At 44.7% G+C, this 19,575-nt stretch overlaps 1 protein-coding gene and 1 long non-coding RNA gene across 2 annotated transcripts in view; one reads left to right on the top strand and one right to left on the bottom strand.

Annotated features, from left to right (window-relative positions):
* The window catches only part of LOC105499584 (proline-serine-threonine phosphatase interacting protein 2), a 96,787-nt gene extending 91,258 nt beyond the window's left edge, over positions 1–5,529 (bottom strand). Inside the window, exon 1 of the mRNA XM_011772225.3 lies at positions 5,373–5,529. Coding sequence (XP_011770527.1) covers positions 5,373–5,405 — 33 coding nt within the window. The 5' untranslated portion in view covers positions 5,406–5,529. The remainder of the gene's footprint in view (positions 1–5,372) is intronic.
* Positions 5,530–7,747: 2,218 nt separating this feature from the next.
* On the top strand, positions 7,748–18,938 carry LOC139360025 (uncharacterized). The gene is made up of 3 exons (XR_011616897.1): positions 7,748–7,966; positions 10,313–10,398; positions 18,519–18,938. It is a non-coding gene; the product is annotated as an uncharacterized lncRNA (long non-coding RNA).
* Positions 18,939–19,575: the final 637 nt, after the last annotated feature.

Genomic DNA, 19,575 nt, shown 5'->3' with positions numbered 1-19,575 from the left:
GCTCTATGTCCAGATTTTGTTTTAAGTACTTTTTTCATGCTTTTTTTTTCTTTTTTTTTTTTTGAAATGAAGTCTCACTTTGTCCCCCAGGTTGGGGTGCAGTGGCACCATCTCAGCTCACTGCAACCTCTGCCTCCCAGGTTCAAGTGATTCTCCTGCCTCAGCCTCCAGAGCAGCTGGGATTACAGGTACCCACCACCATGCCCAGCTAATTTTGTATTTTTAGTAGAGACAGGGTTTCACTATGTTGGCCAGGCTGGTCTCAAAGTCCTGAGCTCAGGTGATCTGCTCACCTCGGCTTCCCAAAGTGCTGGGATTATAGGCGTGAGCCACCGCGCCAGGCCATTTCATGCATCTTGTATATATTTCTTTTTTAAAATCTGACCAATGGATTCATGTCACATGTTAATGTATTACAATAAGAATTTTTTTATTTTCTTTAAAAAATAGGTCCTATGCCTCTCTTATTAAATGTTTAAGATAAACAAGAGAAAAGGTTTTTGACGGCCGGGCGCAGTGGCTCACGCCTGTAATTCCAGCACTTTAGGAGGCTGAGGTGGGTGGATCACTTGAGGTCAGGAGTTTGAGACCAGCTTGGCCAACATAGTGAAACCCTGTCTCTACTAAAAATACAAAAACTAGCCGGGTGTGGTGGCACATGCCTGTAATCCCAGCTACTTGGGAGGCTGAGGCAGGAGAGTCACTTGAACCTGGGAGGTGGAAGTTGCAGTGAGCGGAGATTGTGCCATTGCACTCTAGCCTGGGCGACAGAGTGAGACTCCATCTCAAAAAAAAAAAAAAAAAAAAGGGATTTTTGACAATTATTTTAAAGCTACCTCCCTCCTGCTGCTCTATGAAGAATGTATGGGAGAGTGGGTAATTGTTCATGACTCTATCTTTCTATCTTGCCTTTTGCCACTAGGCAAGACAATAGGAAATAGCCCTCCTGGTATGTTTCTAGGGACCAGATTGTCAAATTAAATTTGGCCTCAAGCTGCCTCCATAAATAGCAAGCCACAACCTAACTTAGTGTGTAAACAAACCGTAACCTAACTAAGAGTATATTCTTGTAACAAGTAGCTGGGTCTCTGCCAATCATAACAGGGGAGCTTTCAGCCAATCCCAGGCTGCAGACTGCCCAGTCAAGTCCAAATAAGGCAACCACCCAGCTGTAACCAATCAGGCTATTTCTGTATCACCTCCTTTTTCTGTCTGTAAGTATTGCCTGCCCACTCTTGCCTTGTGGAGGTCTCTGAACCTTTACTGGTTCAGGGTGCTGCCTGACTCATGAATACTTTCTTTGCTCAGATAAACTCTGCTAAATTTAACTAGCGTGAAGTTTTTCTTTTCATAAAATCCAAGAGAGTATTTAAAAATAACAGCAACAACCTAAACATTGTACAAAATACACTATGGGGTTAGCATGGAGAGCCTGTGGTGTTAACCTGTATTCTTTATTTATTTATTCTTTAAAGCAGCCTCCTATATTTATCTAGAGCACTGTACAGTCAGCTCTCCATATCTGCATCCATGGATTCAATCAACCACAGATGAAAAATAATCCAAAAATTAAAAAATAAAAATATAACAATTAAAAAATACGAATAAAAAATACAGTGTAAACAACTATTTACATATCATTAACATTGTATTAGGTATTATAAGCAATTTGGAGAATATTTAAAGTATACAGGAAGATGTGTGTAGGTTATATGTGTGTAAGCCAGGCATAGTGGCTTACACCTCTTTTTTTTTGAGATAGAGTCTCGCTGTGTCACCCAGGCTGGAGTGCAGTGGCATGATCTCGGCTCACCACAAGCTCTGCCTCCCAAGTTCATACCATTCTCCTGCCTCAGCCTCCTGAGTAGCTGGGACTACAGGTGCCCGCCACCACGCCTGGCTAATTTTTTTGTATTTTTAGTAGAGACAGGGTTTCACCGTGTTAGCCAGGATGGTCTCGATCTCCTGACCTCGTGAGATCTGCCTGCCTCGGCCTCCCAAAGTGTTGGGATTACAGGCATGAGCCACCGCGCCCGGCCAGCTTACACCTCTTATCTCAGCACTTTGGGAGGCCAAGGCAAGAGGACAGCTTGAGGCCAGGAGTTTGAAACCAGCCTGGCCAATGTAGCAAGACCTAATCTCTATTTTGAAAAAGATAAAAGAAAAGAAAGGACTTGAATGTCCATGAATTTTGGTACCTGCAAGGGAGTCCTAGAACCAATCCCCTGCAGATACCAAGAGATGACTGTATAGAGAAAAGCCATTGAGCAAAGCCAGATGCAACATCAGTTCAAACTCTGCTAAGGCTCCAGAATGACAAGATTCCAATCTGGTCAAAGGTTTGGATGAGAGAGACAGCCCCATGTTGACAGCAGGGCAATGAGCCAGTTCAGACAGCCCCAAGACTCGCCCTAGTCAATCCCAGGGAGAGAGAAGCCCTGCCCACTACAGGAACAGGGTTGCTGAAACAGCAACTAGGAAGCTGGTCTACACCAAGAACCTTGGGAATCAGGAAGGTCCAGGAAAAATAAGTATCTACAGGAGGTTCAGGGACGATTTGGACCTCACACCCAAGTGAAGAGGCTGGAAATCCCCAGGGGTGAAAGAACTCTGCTTTCATCTACCCCTTCCAGAACAGGTCCTACTGTCACCCGTGCACACCCATATCTGAAGGACACTGGTGTCTGATCATCCCAAAACTGGAATTTCTCTCATTGTGGCCTAGCTGTTTCCCTGGATCTTTGGAAATCATGGTCACTGTCTTATTCTGACAAGGTACAATCAAAGTTAACCAAGACAAAGTATACAGCACCGCTTAACCAAAGTGCCACAAAGGGAAGGGTGGGAGAGAAACAACACACAGGTGTGCACCAATAGCAGGCAAATTCACCTGGGGCCAATCCTAGTTTTACTCATTTATTTTAAAATGATTTTTAGAGACCCCTGTCTCCTTAGTAGCTGGGACTACAGGTGCATGCCAGCTCCAATCCCAGTTTTAAACACTGATTATTCTCTTTCGAAGCAGATTCATCGAAGGTTTCCTTAAATAAACATTTTCATGAAGCATTTAAATACATTCATTTATGAAGTGTGTGTTGACTCATACCTTTTCAGGAACACGTACAAACACGTTTGACCACAGTCCTCTCACCTTCCTTGGAATGTCCCTCTCTTGGGCCTGTGATAGCTCTTTCCTGGTTGTATCCCTTCATCCCTTTTTCTATTTCTCTGTCCCCTTTCTCCTCCTTCATCAATAGAGGCATTCACTAAGAGAGCTTCTTTGTGGACTTCCGATCTCTTCATTCTTTCTCCTTGAATAACCATCACTCACTTCTTTCACTTGTCACCTCTGCTGCTGATAATAATAGCTGGCAACTATAGGTGCTCTCTGTGTGTCAAGTACGGTACTAAACTCTCAAGTTTAATCCTCCCAACAGTCCTATGGAGTAGACACTGTTATTATCCGCATTTTTATGTACGGAAAAACTGAGGCTTGGGGGTGGAAGCAGGCTGCCCAGGGTCATCTAGCTAGTAAGGGGCAGAACTGGATTCAAACCCGGGCAGCCCACCTCAGAGGCTTCATACTGTTAGGTGAGCTCTCAAAACTGGACATCCTTCCCAAGGTGCGGGGCCATCTCCACCAGCCCCTCAAACCCGGCATGTCACCCACCAGACATCAGAGAGTCCTCACTGACATGTTTTACTGGCTGTGCAGATATTAAAATACTACAAACTCTGCAGCCTGGAACCCTGTCTTCACCCTGTCACCCTCTCCACTAAGACCTCCCCATATCCAGCATCCCTGGCATGGGGCTGAGAGGTGGAGGCTGGTGGGAAGGGGCTTAGCACCCTCCTGGCCTTGGTCTTGCCAGTGCTACAACTATGGCTAAATACTGAGGATTGCGTTGTTTGGTTGGGTTTGTTTGTTTGTTTTTGAGACAAGGTTTCACTCTGTCATCCAGGCTGGGGTGCAGTGATGTGATCATAGCTCACTGGAACCTCAAACTCCTGGCCTCAAGCAATCCTCTTGCCTCAGCCTCCCAAGTGGCTGTATCTACAGGCACGCACCCCCATGCACAGCTAATTTTTAAGATATTTTTGGAAAGACAGAGTCTGGTTATGTTGTCCAGGGTGGTCTCAAACTCCTGGCCTCAAGCAATCCTCCTACCTCGGCCTCCCAAAGTGCTGGGATTACGGGCAAGAGCCACTGTGCCTGAACTACATACTATTAGTATCACGTCTGCCTCCTTCTCCTTCTGTCTCCACAAACCAGTTCCTCTGCTGACTTCCTTATTTCTGGGGCCCACATCTCATTCCCCAGATTGCATTATACAGAGCCTTTTTCCCACAGTGCCTGCCATGGGACTCCACCGTCCTCCATTCTACCTGAAAAACTCGCAGGCCTCTTGTGAGAGCCAGCTGTGGTGCCCTTGGTTCCTCTGTGAGGCTGCCACCACCCTGCACCCTAGGGTGAGCAGTGCCCCAGGAGGACCTCACAAACTCCAGTGAACGGACTCACAGGCAGAGTCTAAACTGTGTCCCTGAGGTCCCCAGGCAGGTTTCTCTACCCTGCCGCCCATGTAGGGTAGAGGGACCATCTAGGCAGCTGTGAAGCTACCTGGGTGGGAGGCAAGCAGGAGCCTACGTAAGGAGTCAGGGCCCCTTGGCAGCTGTGGGCAATTTTGAGGTGTGCGGCCTCCTGCTCTTGTCTTAAAGGGATGAGGACAGCTCCTCTGAATGAGGGGGCATGGACCTTGAGGGGCACCTGGGGAGTGAGAGGACAGAGGGAAGAGGACTGGACAGAGGAGGGGGACAGGCAGACCTGCTTCCTCCAGGCTGGGCTGGCCCTACCGGGCTGCGGTACCCCCTGCAGCTCATAGGGTCTCCCACACCATCAGCCCACTGTGGGACCTGGAACGGATGGGCTGGGGCAATGGCTTGGGGAGGGAACTCAGGAAACAGGGCTGTCGGACAGGGCAAGCTCCAGCAAAGGGAAGCCCTCTACGCTGTACGTTTCCTGAAAAAGAAGATCCCGGGGGGCAGCTGCTGCTGTCAACCCGGCAAAGCTCACAAGCCCCCACACCAGATTCCCAAATCCTCTCATGGCTCAGCTCCAGGGGCCGGCAGAGACTGTCCCTGGACGGGTCTCGCCTCCCTAAGGGTCTCTTCTTCGCTTGTGAGAGGAGGGGTTGATATCCTGACTCTAAGGTGTCTCGGCTCTCTGTGTCCTCAGGAGCACGTGCTGCTGGGGGCGCGGGCGGCAGAGGGTGGGCCCTGGAGTCCGAGCCCCCGGGACTCGCGGGCACGCGCGCTGGCCTCCCGCCCGGGCCGGGCCCAGAGCCCCGCGATCCGCTGTCGGCCCCGCAACTTACCCAAAAGTTTCCCTTGAACAGCGAGCGCGTCATCGCGGCGAGAGTGGGGGCGCAGAGGAGAGCCGGGCCGCAGGTGGCACCGCGTGGGGAGGCCTGACTGCCACTGCCCGCTGCCCCGCAGGCTCAACTTCGGCGTTCCACACTCGCGCAGGGAAGCCGCCCCCGGGTCCTAAACCACTCCCGATTGCGATAGCCGCCGTCTGCGCTCTGCGCTCCCCGCGCGGGACCTGGGCGGGACCCGTGGCGCTCACCCGGCCAGGGGCTGCAGCCAGCGCCGGGACCCAGGCCCATTTAAAGCCCCACAGCGTCAGGCGACGATCAATATATCAGCCCGAAGCTAGCTGCCTCCTCCTGGAAGCCTTTGAGGATTGGAAATAACTGGTCCTGGCTTGGGCTCCTGCGCACAAGACCCCCTGGACCGAATGAAATCCAGGCTCTGCGGGGTGATAGAAGCGATCTGATCAGATGGTGGTCGCAAGGACCCGGTGTAAGCTCCAGAAGGCCTGGGAGCCCACAACGCCCGCAGTTGCTAAAGGTGTAGACGCCTTGGCGTCACGGCGGGTCACGGCGGGCCCCACCGGCACCTGTTGCAGATCTTCCCCTGGGGCACGTTTCATTTTTTATTTTACTTTTTGATGTTGCAGGTGTTTTTAATGAATGGGGTCACGTTTTAGTCTAAAATGTCATGGAGAGGTCATCGCTGCTGTTTCCCCTTGACTCTGGTTACTTTGTGGTGTCCTAACAGGACCTCCAGGAGCTTAGCTGCTCTCTGACTCCCTTTCCATTATCAGGAGGCAAGACCCTTCCCTGCCTATTCCACCCCAGCAAGAGGGGCCCAAGATTCCTTCTTCTCCCTCCACTCTTCCACCCTCACAAATAAAACCCCTCTCTGCATTGTATTAGATTGGTACAAAAGTAATTGCGGTTTTTGCCATTACTTTTAATAGTAATGCAGGGCTTATGACAAAGTACTCCCTGGTATGACAGGCCCCAAGCCCAACCTGAGGCCCAGAGGGGTTGAATGACTTGCCCAAGATCACAGTTTATTTAAGGGATGAAGAGCTCAAGGTTAGAGCTCTGCCCTTCTAAACAGAGGCAAAGACAGACATCCTTCCTGGGGCAGATCCATCCCGGACAGAGGAATAGGTGCTCAAGGAGGGGAGGATAAAGGTCAAGGTTGCCAAGACTGGCACCAGCCCAGCCTGGAGAAGCAAGCGTTCACCCCTGGAGCAGGTTCTAGTTACGCCCAGACACAGTGAAAGGGCAATTGCTAGAGTGATGTGAAGCACCTCGAACAAGTTCTGCTCCATAATACTGCCGCCAGCGCCACTCAGATGAACTCCCAATAAAGTCATCCACAACTGCAAAGACGGAGAGGTGGCTTCCAGCCACCAAGCATCTCCAAGGGATGCATTCATTTACCTACTTGCTCATATCCTTTGAAAGCAGTGAGGTTAGAAGGAAGGCAGAGAAGCCTGGCAGAACCATCAAGGGGCAGCAGAGGACATGGTAGGCAGTAGGAATCTTGGCTTAACTGCAGAGGTAAGAAATGGCACTAACTGGGGACACAGAAGCGGGACGGTTGGAGACACCACTAAGGTTTTTCCTAGAAGTTTTAAATATTCTGGAAAATAGTTTAGATGCAATTCTAATTGTCACATTTTCATGTTTAATACATGTATAATTGTTAAGTTATTAGAACGTTTCACAAGCTCTCACAGTACATTGTGCTTGATTTTCGCGACTCAGACCCTAAGCTCCCTGAATTTTAACTCGCTTCCGCCATCTGGTGACAAAGTTTGTAATTGTAAATGCTCATCTCGCTGCTGGAAAATACTCTTCATTCCTCAAACATTTAAGTTCATCTCTGGGGCAGGTATTGTGAGTAAAAAGACAAAGTGTGTGCTATATCCAAGGGGTATATTTAGGATATTTTACTAACTTCTATGGTTTGAATGTTGCCCCCTCCAAGAATTCTTGTTGAAACTTAATCTGAAATGAGACAGTTTTGAGAGAGATAGGGTCTTTAAGAGGCGATTGGGTCATGAGGGCCACTAGTCCCATTCATGGATTAATGGGTTAGTAGATTAATGGATTATCAGGGGATGAAACCAGTGGCTTTATACTTTACAAGAAGAGGAATAGATGGTTGGGTGCAGTGGCTCATGCCTGTAATCCCCGCACTTTGGGAGGCTGAGGCAGGTGGATCACCTGAGGTCAGGAGTTCAAGACCAGGCAGGCCAACATGATGTAACCCCATCTCTACTAAAAATACAAAATTAGCCAGCGTGGTGGCACACGCCTGTAGTCCCAGCTACTTGGGAGGCTGAGACAGGAGAATCACTTGAACCCAGGAGGCGTAGGCTACAGTGAGCCAAGACCGCGCTACTGCACTCCAGCCTGGGCGAGACAGAGTGAGACATCATCTAAAAAAAAAAAGAAGAAGAAGAAGAAGAAAAAGAAGAGGAAGAGAGGCCTGAGCTAGCATGATCAACCCCCTTGCCATGTTATGCCCTGTGCCACAGAGTCCCCACCAGCAAGAAGGCCCTCACAAATGCAGCTCCTCAACCTTGAACTTTTCAGCCTTCATAACTGTAAGAAACAAATTCTTTTCCTTTATAAACTACCCAATGTCAGATACTCTGTTATAAGCAACAGAAAACATATTAAGACATTAACAAAGTTAAACAATATTATTATAGCAATTATGAAATTATTTAATACATTTAAGACAAATAATACATTTAAGATAATCACTGTATTTTGGCATAATCTCTTTCAACAATATATATTTGCATGAGTAAGTTCTTATTGTATGTAAAATGTTGAGTCTAGCTTTTTTAACTTAATATTTCATAAGTATTTTCTAAAATCACTAAATACATTTTTTCTAACAAAAAGTTTGATAGAACATAGGGCTGGCCACTTTATAAGCAGACAATCTTGCATGTAAAAATTGAAAATCTCTGTGAAGGGCTGGGTGGGGTGGCTCACACCTGTAATCCCAGCACTTTGGGAGGCCGAGGTGGGCAGATCACTTGAGGTCAGGAGTTCAAGACCAGCCTGGCCAACATGGTGAAACCCTGTCTCTACAAAAAAATACAAAACTTAGCCGGGCAGACGTGGCACAGCGCCTGTAATCCCCCCTACTTGGGAAGCTGAGCCAGGAGAATCACTTAAGCCTGGGAGGTAGAGGTTGCAGTGAGCCAAGTTTGCACCACTGCACTCCAGCCCGGGTGACAGAGCGAGACTCCATCTCAAAATAAAATAAAATAAAAATATCGGTGAAGAGAAATTTGGCCATGTGATCAAAATGTAAAATGCCCCTACCTTTTGACCCAATGAGTCCATGTCAAAAAACCTACCGTTCAAGTATATTCTTACATATGCAAAGTAAAATATAATACAGTTATTCATAGCAGTGTGGTTATTTTGGAAAAATATACTTGAAATAATTAATGTCCATCCATGGATTACTAGCTCAATATATTGTCATATATTGATCCAACGAAGTCATATTTAGGCATAAAAATTGAGGAAGCTCTTTGCGTATTGGTATGGAACAATCATCAGATATATTAATAAGTAAAAAACAAAAGGCAAAACAAGCTATGACTAGAGTGAGAAGAAAAAAGAACACACACACACTTTCAATGGTCCCCTCTGAAGTGGGGGTCTGGGGCCTGAGAGATAGGAGAAAGAGAGCAGAAGAGAGCCCTACTTTTCATCCCGTGCCCTTCTGGACCTTAGAATTTATACTCTGTGAGTTTATTATAAACCCAAAGAAAACTCATCAATATCATTTTTAATTTTTGCATAACTTCCCATCAAGCAGATATACCAATATGTACTTAGCATTTCCCTAATGCTTTTGGAAATATTACTGTGATAAATATCTTTTATACAAATCATTGTTAAAACTACTCACAGTGGAGGCCAGGTGCAGTGGCTCATGCCTATAATCCCAGCATTTTGGGAGGCTGAGGTGGGTGGATCATTTGAGGTCAGGAGTTTGAGACCAGCCTGGCCAACATGGTGAAACCCTGCCTCTCCTAAAAATACAAAAATTAGCTAGGTGTGGTGGTGGGCACCTGTGATCCCAGCTACTTGGGAGTCTGAGGCAGGAGAATCGCTTGAACCTGGGAGGCGGAGGTTGCAGCGAGCTGAGATCACGCCACTGCACTGCAGCCTGGGTGACAGAGTGAGACTACATCTCAAAAAAAAAAAAAAAAAAAAAGAAAGAAAATTACTCATAGTGGGATTACAGGTTAAAGAATATAAATATTTTTAAGGTTCTTGAAATATATTACCAAATAGTTTTCCACAAAAGTTGTTTCAGTCTATACTCTCAGTAGTGTACAATGGTGTCCCTGCCTTTCCAGAAACATTGGATAACATCATTCATAATCCTTGTTATATGATCATGGAAACGTTCTAGTGCTGTAAATTTGCATGGTTTTTATCACTACTTGATCAGGTTTTTCATATGCATGTTTTTTCAGGCTATGCCATCTTTTGGGAATTGTCCTTGTCCTTTGTCCAAATTTATCTCTAGAAGTTTTGTTAGTTTTCTTTTTTTTTTCTTTTTTAAAGCCAATCAAATTTAGTAGTGGGGGACTGTACATCAACTTTAGTGACAATAATATTAATAAGTTCTGATAATCCACTACCATTGGACCAGTGAAAAGTCGTGTTGCTTTTTTTTTTTTAACCAATTTGCCATTTTTGTTGCAAACATGTCTTGCTCTGTATTTCACGGCCTAGCATGCTATCTAGCACATCATAGGTGCTCAATAAACATTGATTTAACTGAATTAAATTAATTTGTATTTAATTAGATTTTGCGGGGCCCAGTTTTCATGTTTATACAACCCTATGTATTGACGTCCTCTGTCATTTTTTCCATTGCTTCTTTTGTTTAAAATCCCTTCCCCATCCAGGATCAGTGCAACACAGATGTGACTTGGAAGAACCTTGGAGCAGTCCAATCTATCTCGTAGTTACAAGGACTTGCTGACTTCAAAAAGTAAGAAATCATCCCACCCAACCTGTACTCATTACCTACCGCTGCAAAATACATTACTTCAGAAATTGCAGCTTAAAACAAGAAACATTTATTATTGCCCACAGTTTCTCAGGGCTAGGGATTTTACAACTGTGTGAGTCTGGCTCAGGGTAACTCATGAAGTGGTAGGCAGGCTGTCAGTGGGGCTGCAGTAGGCCTGAGCCCCACCAGGAACTGGAGAATCCGCTTCAAGCTAATTCCTGTGGTTGTCTGCAGCTGCTTGCTGGCTGTTTGCCTAAGGTAAACGTCATGGTGGCATGGGCTTTGTCATAAAGCTGCTCACAACATGGCAACCTGCCTTCCCCAGAGCAAGGGATCTGAGAGAGAAGGAAACTCAGGCAGAGGCCATGTTATTTTTATAACCTAATCTCAGAGCCCTATTTCAGGCCATGTCACCAACAAGTGGCAGGAGTTCCTACCTAACCCAGACCCCAACCCTGGGTCTGAATGGAGATTCCCATGCAACTCAGATCTGTGAGGCACTGCTGTGTCTCCTCTCTGCCCATCAGTGGTCACCTACGCACAGCATTAACACTGCTAGCTGAAGTCCAGGTTTTGCTTTGGGGAGGAACCCATACTCTTGTCAGAATGCCCTGGTACAGTGAACTAGCCATGCCACTTAGAAATTCCATGGCAGGAATGCAGTGGAGTGCCATGGAGTGCAGTGGCAATGATCTCGGCTCACTGTAATCTCCACCTCCCGGGTCCAAGCAATTCTCCTGCCTCAGCCTGGGACTACAGGTGCATGCCACTACGCCCAGCTAATTTTTGTATTTTTAGTAGAGACAGGGTTTCACCATGTTGGTCAGGCTGGTCTCCTTGAGTTACGTTTTTATGGATATGTTGTTATACATATTCCAAAATTATTTTAGATCCCTAAAATTCTCATATGCCTTGGTATGTTATCATGTAATTATGGTAATTGTTTTAAATTATTATAGGCACAGAAATAACCAAATTTATTTGTCAACTGTGTGTTTAACTGTGACCATTTCAAGTCATTTCCACAGTTAAGTGCTTAGATCCAATGCATTTTCTAAAAGCTCTTTGCAAGCAAGTAAAATCCTAAAGTGTGTCTTCAAAGAGATTCATGAAAAGGATGGAATTGACCTTGACAAGCACTCTTGAATACAGGTTTCCGGTAACTTAGGATCATATTATTTGGACTGGATAAGAAGTCTCAGAACTCTAATGAAGAGACTGCCTGGTTTATGAAACTGGTAATACAAGCAGGACAAAAACTAATTGAATATCAAGAAAATAATTTGCCGGCCGGGCGCGGTGGCTCAAGCCTGTAATCCCAGCACTTTGGGAGGCCGAGACGGGCGGATCACAAGGTCAGGAGATCGAGACCACAGTGAAACCCCGTCTCTACTAAAAATACAAAAAATTAGCCGGGCGCGGTTGTGGGCGCCTGTAGTCCCAGCTACTCGGGAGGCTGAGGCAGGAGAATGGCGTGAACCCGGGAGGCAGAGCTTGCAGTGAGCCGAGATCGCGCCACTGCACTCCAGCCTGGGCGACAGAGCGAGACTCCGTCTCAAAAAAAAAAAAAAAAAAAAGAAAATAATTTGCCATATTTTCATGCCAAATTAGTCAAAACTGAAATTGTTTATATATGCAATTTGAATGAACACTTATGGTCCAAATCATATTACCTATGATAGCCCATTTAATAAATAGTGCTATGCACCTGAATTAGAGAAACAAAATTGGTATTTAGGAGGATACAGGCCAGGTATGATGGCTCATGCCTGTAATCCTACTGCTTTGGGAGGTCAAGGTGGGAGGATCACTGAAGGCCAGGCAGAGCAACATAGTGAGACCTCAGCTATACAAAATATTTTTAAATTTTTAAAAAAAGGATATAAATTCAGTGTCAAGCATGGACTCATGGAGAGCCTAGATGGCCACCTGGTCTTCCCTGAGTCCTTAAAGCTTCCATTATTAAAAGCTCTTCAATCTACGGATCATTATGGAAGGGCTAAAATAATCCAAATAACGAGTATGCGTGTGTGTGTGTGGTGACTGTCCTAAATCACTAAAATGGTTTATGACCAATATTTGGTTTGTTACATCCATCCCATAATCCTGGGAAGACAATCAAAACTTCAGGTACATTTCTGCTACCTGAGGGGCTAAACATTTACAGAGGGATTTCATTGAATTGCCATTTTCAGAGCACATTTTCTGGTTCTTTTCTGCTTTCCCATGCAAGAAGGCTGATGCTATAAGAGTAGCTAAAGGGTTATTAGGAAATCTCTCTCCCTCATGGGGCATGTCCAGAGAAATCACCAGTGACAAAGGTACTTATTTCACTGGACAAGCTGCAAAACAGCTAGATGAAGTATTACAGATATAAAAGCACTATACAGGCCAGGCATGGTGGCTCACGCCTGTAAATCCTAGCACTTTGGGAGGCCAAGGCGGGTGGATCACTTGAGGTCAGGTGTTCGAGACCAGCCTGGCCAACATGGTGAAACTCCCTCTCTACTAAAATACAAAAATTAGCTGGGCATGGTGGTGTGCACCTGTAATCCCAGCTACTTGGGAGGCCGAGGCAGGAGAATTGCTTGAACCTGGGAGGTGGAGGTTGTAGTGAGCTGAGATTACACCACTGCACTCCAGCCTGGGCAAGAGAGCGAGACTCCATCTCCAAAAAAAGGAAACAGGCCAGGTGCTGTAATTTATGCCTGTAATCCCAGCACTTTGGGAGGCCAAGGCAGGTGGATCACCTGAGGTCAGGAGTTCCAGACCAGCCTGGCCTACATGGCAAAACCTGGTCTCTACTAAAAATACATAAACTAGTCAGGCACAGTGGTGGGCACCTGTAGTCCCAGCTCCTCAGGAAGCTGAGGCAGGAGAATTGCTTGAGCCCAGGAGGTGGCGGTTGCAGTGAGCCAAGATTGTACCACCACACTCCAACCTGGGTGACAGAGAGATTCTATCTCCAAAAAATAAATAAATGAATAAAATAAAAGCAGTATACAAAGCTGATTGAATCAACTGGTCAAAGATATTGCAGATTGATTACAGTCAGATCCATTTCCAGTGGAAAACAGAAGTTGACCCTTTATGAAATAATCACTGGAAGGCCTATGCTCCTAATAATAGAAACTTGTGTATCTTCAGCTCCTAAACTCTGATAAAACCAGATGCTGCGAGGCTTTAATGCATTTTGCCAAAATGTGTTTTTACTATGTAAAGGAAGCTTTTCATGTAAAGGAAGCTTTTCATGATCCGTCAGCTGAGGACAATCAAACCCTTTATGAGCTAGAACCTGGACACTGGGTCTTCTGGAAACCATCAGAGAAAGACTTCCCTTTCCAAACACACTGCAGCCAAACTTCAGGACCTCAAACCTTAGATCTGTAATCTCACAACTTAGAAGGGACTTCAGACTCTTACAACTGTACACACCCAATGAAAATCTTTTTTTTTTTTTTTTTTTTTTGAGACGGAGTCTTGCTCTGTTGCCCAGGCTGGACTGCAGTGGCCGGATCTCAGCTCACTGCAAGCTCCGCCTCCCAGGTTTACGCCATTCTCCTGCCTCAGCCTCCCGAGCAGCCGGGACTACAGGCGCCCGCCACCTCGCCCGGCTAGATTTTTGTATTTTTTTTAGTAGAGACGGGGTTTCACCGTGTTAGCCAAGATGGTCTCGATCTCCTGACCTCATGATCCGCCCGTCTCGGCCTCCCAAAGTGCTGGGATTACAGGCTTGAGCCACCGCGCCCGGCCTGAAAATCTTAAGGTAAAGCTAACTAGGTAAATTTCTCCCCAGAGACAGATGGCATCCTAGATGTGGATAGCCTTCCCAAGATCACAGAGCAAGACTTCTCTGCCATCATATGACTCTTAGCTATTAACTTTTTTCTTGCTTATGTCTCTATGATGGAAAAATGGTCTTGTGCACCCCATGGAGTATACTTTTGTGGAAGAATTTGCAGCCGACTTTATACATGGGCAACTTTATGCCTTGATGGATAGAAGACAAAGGGCCAATGTGAACTAGGAATGTTAATGGTATATTTGTTGTCCCATCATCAGTCAGAAATACAACATTGGTCCACTCTCTTAACTTACATCATAGGTTAAAGAGGACATTGTCAGGAGGCCCTCACCATTCTGTATGGGCATTATTCACTAGGTCCCTTTTTCCATGGCTTGGAGTAAATGTAAATGAGGCCATGATTTAAAATGTATCATTTATAATAGGCTCTATAGCAAATGCTACTGCAAAGGCTATGTTTAGATGAAAGACTTCTTTCAATTATCTTTCTAAAGTTGTACTAGGCCAGAAGCAGTGGCTCACGACTGTAATCCAAACACTTTGGGAAGCTGAGGTGGGAAGATCACTTGAACCCAGGAGTACCAGACCAGCCCGGACAACATAGCAAGACCTCATCTCTACTAAAAATAATAAAAAAAATTAGCCTGACATGGGGGCACGTGCCTGTATTCCCAACACTTTGGTAGGCTGAGGCAGGAGGATCGCTTGAGCCCAGGAGATTGAGGCTGCAATAAACTATGACTGTGCCACTACCCTCCAGCTTGGGCTACAGAGCAAGATCCTGTCTCAAAAATAAAATAAATTGTACTAGATCTCTAGTAGTCTAGTGGTTAGGAAAAAAATTAAGTTGTACTAGATAACACAATTGCTCTAGACTACCTACCGGCTGAACAGGGAAGAATCTGTGCAGTTGATAACACTTCTTGTTGCACATGGATGAATACATCAGGCATTATAGAGACTCAGTTGCAGAGGATTAACAAACAGGTTGCTTGGTTAAAATGAGTGGACTCTTCATTTGGCTCATTCTTTGATCTATTTGATTTTACTTAGTTTGGTTCATGGCGCCCCTGGGTAAGGAGCTTACCCCAAATTATTGGTATTATTCTCCTGATAGTCATAATAGTAGTCTCCCTGCTGTGCTGTATTCTCTCAAAAGTTTTCAATGTTTGCATGTAGCCATTCACAGAATGTCAAATGGCCTTTGACTGGAATGAGAAAATATTCAAAAAAATAAATGTGACCATCAGAACACTGTAACCTATAAATGATGTGCTGAGATTGGAAACCCAAAACGTAACTGGGAGTGGCACTAAACACCCTATGTTTTAGTCACACTGTCACCTAAGTGAGAACCTGACCAAAAGGGGGGAACTGTAAACAAAATTATAGGAGGCCATTGTTTTGGACTGAGCTCGTGCACTACGTCCTAAGAGACCAGACCAAACCAAAATGAAGTAACTCATGCTAAATGCGACATAATACAACTGAAACTTTAAAGGAGGCGGATATATCCCACAACAGATCGGGGGTTTTGTTGTTGTCGTTGTTTCGGCTTCTGAAAACACGAGATTCCAACATAAGAAGTCTCATCTGCTCTCTAACCTTTACAAAACAGTAAACCACCTTTGTAAGGTGGGAACAGTAATCCTTGTACCCACCTTACAAAGCCCACTGTTTCACTCTTTCCCAGTGGGATTTGAGACCAAATAAATACATTTACAGTGGTGACAGAGTGACACCAATGCCTAAAGTTTTGGTCAACATCTCAATTTTGAGAAATGTCAGTTTTAAGAGGTTGACCACAAGAGGGTAATTGGAAATTGTTTAGGCTAACGCTGCCTCCATACTTAAGTTTGACCTAAGATTCTCCATACATAATGAGTTGTAACCTAACTGGATGTGTAAACAGACTATAACCTACTCTTGCAACAAGTATGTGAGTTTCAATCACAGCAGCCATGCATCAAGCAGTTACAGGCAGCCAACTGTTCAAATCGTTTCAAATAGGCAAATGTCAGGTGCAACCAATCTAGCTGTTTCTGTACCTCACTTCCATTTTGTTACATCCTTTTCCTTTTTCTGCCCATAAATTGTCTCTGACCATGCAGCAGCACTGGAATTGCTCTGAACCTATTCTGGACCTGGTGGGATTGCCCACTTCAAGAATTGTTCTTTGCTTGATTAAACTCTGTTAAGTTTGTCTAAAAAGTTTTTCTTTTAACACATATAATCCATATACTGCAAGCAGGTTAAGTCACTGTTCCCAAAATAAACTATGTTCCTACTTTCATTCCTCTGTGTATGCAGCTAGGTCTACCTAGGTCAAGAATGCTCTTGACTTTCATTCTCTGCTGTCAAAATCTAACTGATGTTATAATACACTGAATTTTTTTTTTTTTTTTTGAGATGGAGTCTCTCTTTGTCATCCAGGCTGGAGTGCGGTGGTGCGATCTCAGCTCACTGCAACCTCTGTCTCCTGGGTTCGAGTGATTCTCCTGCCTCAGCCTCCCGAATAGTTGGGATTACAGGTGCCCACCACCACGCCCAGCTAATTTTTGTATTTTTAGTAGAGACGGGGTTTCACCAGTTGGCCAGGCTGGTCTCAAACTCCTGACCTCAGGTGATCCATCCGCCTTGGCCTCCCAAAGTGCTCGGATTATAGGCGTAAGCCACCGCGCCCAGCAATACACTGAATTTTTTAAAAACCTGTGAGTCTACACTGATACAAGAAAGCTTTCCTTTGAGAAGAATGCAGCCATTAAATGGAGAAAATAAGTATAAAATCACCATTTTATAACTCCCAATGTTAAAACTACTTCAGGAAAGGATCGAATATATCCTATACCATTCAGTAAAATGTGTTTGGGGAACAAGATATTCACAAATCCCAAAGCATTACCCCAAAGAATACTTATTACAAAAGAAAAAAATGTATCTTGTCACATGTGTCCCTACCAAAAATCTTTATCTTGAATCTAAATCTCTAATCAAATTCAAAATGTGGTATTGTGTAGGACAACTAGTTGACTCCTCAAAAAATTCAGTCATGGAAAACAAAAGACAACGAATGGGGTATTCAAAGATTTGTACTTAAAGAGACTAAAACACACAAAGTAAATGTCATAGGTAAATGTGGCTTTAACTCTGGTTTTAAAAAGATAACCATTGTAAGATTCTAGGAAGCCGAGTGCAGTGGTGCCAGGGGCAGTAGCACATGCCTGTAGTCCCAAGTACTCAGAGGGAGGTGGATGAATTGCTTTATCCAGGAGTTTGAGACTTAGCAAGACACGATCTCAAAAAAAAAAAAAAAAAAAAAAAAAAAAAAAAAAAGCTTGGGATACAATTAGGGAAATGTTAATATGAAGTGCATATTGCTGAATTAATTTTCTTAGGTATAATAATGGTATTGTGGTTATTTAGAAGAATGTTTTTACTCTTGGGAAACAAAGACTGAATTTTTTTTTTTTTTAAGATGGGGGGTCTCGGCCAGGCACGGTGGCTCACGCCTGTAATCCCAGCCCCTTGGGAGGCCGAGGCAGGCAGATCTCACGAGGTCAGGAAATCGAGACCATCCTGGCTAACACAGTGAAACCCTGTCTCTAATAAAAATACAAAAAAATTAGCCGGGCAAGGTGGCGGGTGCCTGTAGTCCCAGCTACTCAGAAGGCTGAGGCAGAACTTGCAGTAGGCAGAGATTGTGCCACTGCACTCCAGCCTGGGCGACAGAGCGAGACTCCGTCTTTTTTTTGAGACTAGAGTCTCAAAAAAAAAGATAAAAAGAAAAAAAAAAAAAAGATTGGGGAGGGGGTCTCATTTTGTCACCCAGGCTAGAGTACAAGAGAATGAATTTTTTTTTTTTTAAGACAGAGTTTCGCTCTTTCCCTCAGGCAGTGGTATGCTCACTGCAACCTCTACTCGCTGGGTTCAAGCAATTCTCCTGCCTCAGCCTCCCAAGTAGCTGGGATTATAGGCACCCGCCATCACACCCAGCTAATTTTTGTATTTTTAGTAGACATGGGGTTTTGCCATGTTGGTCAGGCTGGTCTCAAATTCCTGACCTGATGTGATCCACATGCCTCGATCTCCCAAAGTGCTAAGATTACAGGCATGAGCCACCACACCCAGCCAAGACTGAAATTTTTGAGATGAAGTGTCAAGATGTCTGTAACTTACTCTCCAATGATTCACCAGAAAAATAATAAAAGAAAATGCACCAAAATATTAACAAGTGGTGTATACTGAAGAAGGGTAAATGGATATTAATTGTACTATTCTTTCAATTTTTCTTTAGGTCTGAGTATTTTCATAAAGTCAGTCAAGTCCGGCAGCCTTGTAACTCTTGCCAAAAGTCAACTCCTCCATAAATCCCTTCCTAGTTCTACCATTAAACATAGATCTTTTAATCCAAATGGCACTTTGTAGTGGTTACTCCATCTTATTTGTATTTCTATGTAGCAATTATATAGTATTTACAAGTCATGATGAATTGGTCTTTCGTTCTCCCTCCTCCTCCTTACTCCTAGGTTAGGTAAGTTGCTGATGGAGTCCTTTTGTCTCTTACTCATCTTTGAATCCTTTTTAAGTGTTCATCTCATAGGTAATGCTCAATTAATAGCTGAACTAAGCACTACTTTAGATATGCTTACCTTAATATTCTTGCAATCACAGATTATAGAGCTGAGACGCTAAGAGACTTTCAGGAGAGCAAAAAAGACAAGACCTTATAGTTAACAGTTTTTAAAAAACAAGTCTGAAAGCCGTAAAACTTCGTATTTCAAAGGTCAAGAGCCTTCTCAAACGTTCACCACCCCCAGTGATAAGATAAATGCACACAGACACAATTTTGTAACAGTCACTTGGTTGCCACATAGAAGGACCATTTGGCAGTGTATCTAGGCCTGCCTAGTAAAAACAGCCAGGTGCCTATGAGGTCTTCTATGTCATTAGTCTCTAAGTACTTAGTAAAAAGCAGTATTTCAATCTCATGGTTCATTGCTGTAACAGAAAGGGCTGGATTCTATAGCTCAGCAAAGGCACCGGGGAAAGGACTATGCAGTTTTAGGGGAGATCTTGAAGTCTCCTAGCACAACTTTTTTTAAGAGTCAGGGTCTCACTCTGTCACCTAGGCTGGAATGCAGTGGTGTGATCATAGCTCACTGCAACCTGTTTCAAACTCCTGGGCTCAAGTGATCCTCCCAAAGTGCTGAGATTACAGGCGTAAACCACTGCACCTGGGCTATCATATTTTTTAAAAATATCACGTCGAGGCCAGGCGCAGTGGCTCACATCTGTAATCCCAGCACTTTGGGAGGCCGAGGCGGGTGGTTCATCTGAGGTCAGGAGTTTGA

This window comes from Macaca nemestrina, chromosome 19, assembly GCF_043159975.1.
Source record: "Macaca nemestrina isolate mMacNem1 chromosome 19, mMacNem.hap1, whole genome shotgun sequence".
In the NCBI taxonomy this organism is placed as follows: domain Eukaryota; kingdom Metazoa; phylum Chordata; class Mammalia; order Primates; family Cercopithecidae; genus Macaca; species Macaca nemestrina.
Note: the sequence above shows the minus strand (reverse complement) of the source record. Positions and strands in the feature narration are given on the sequence as shown.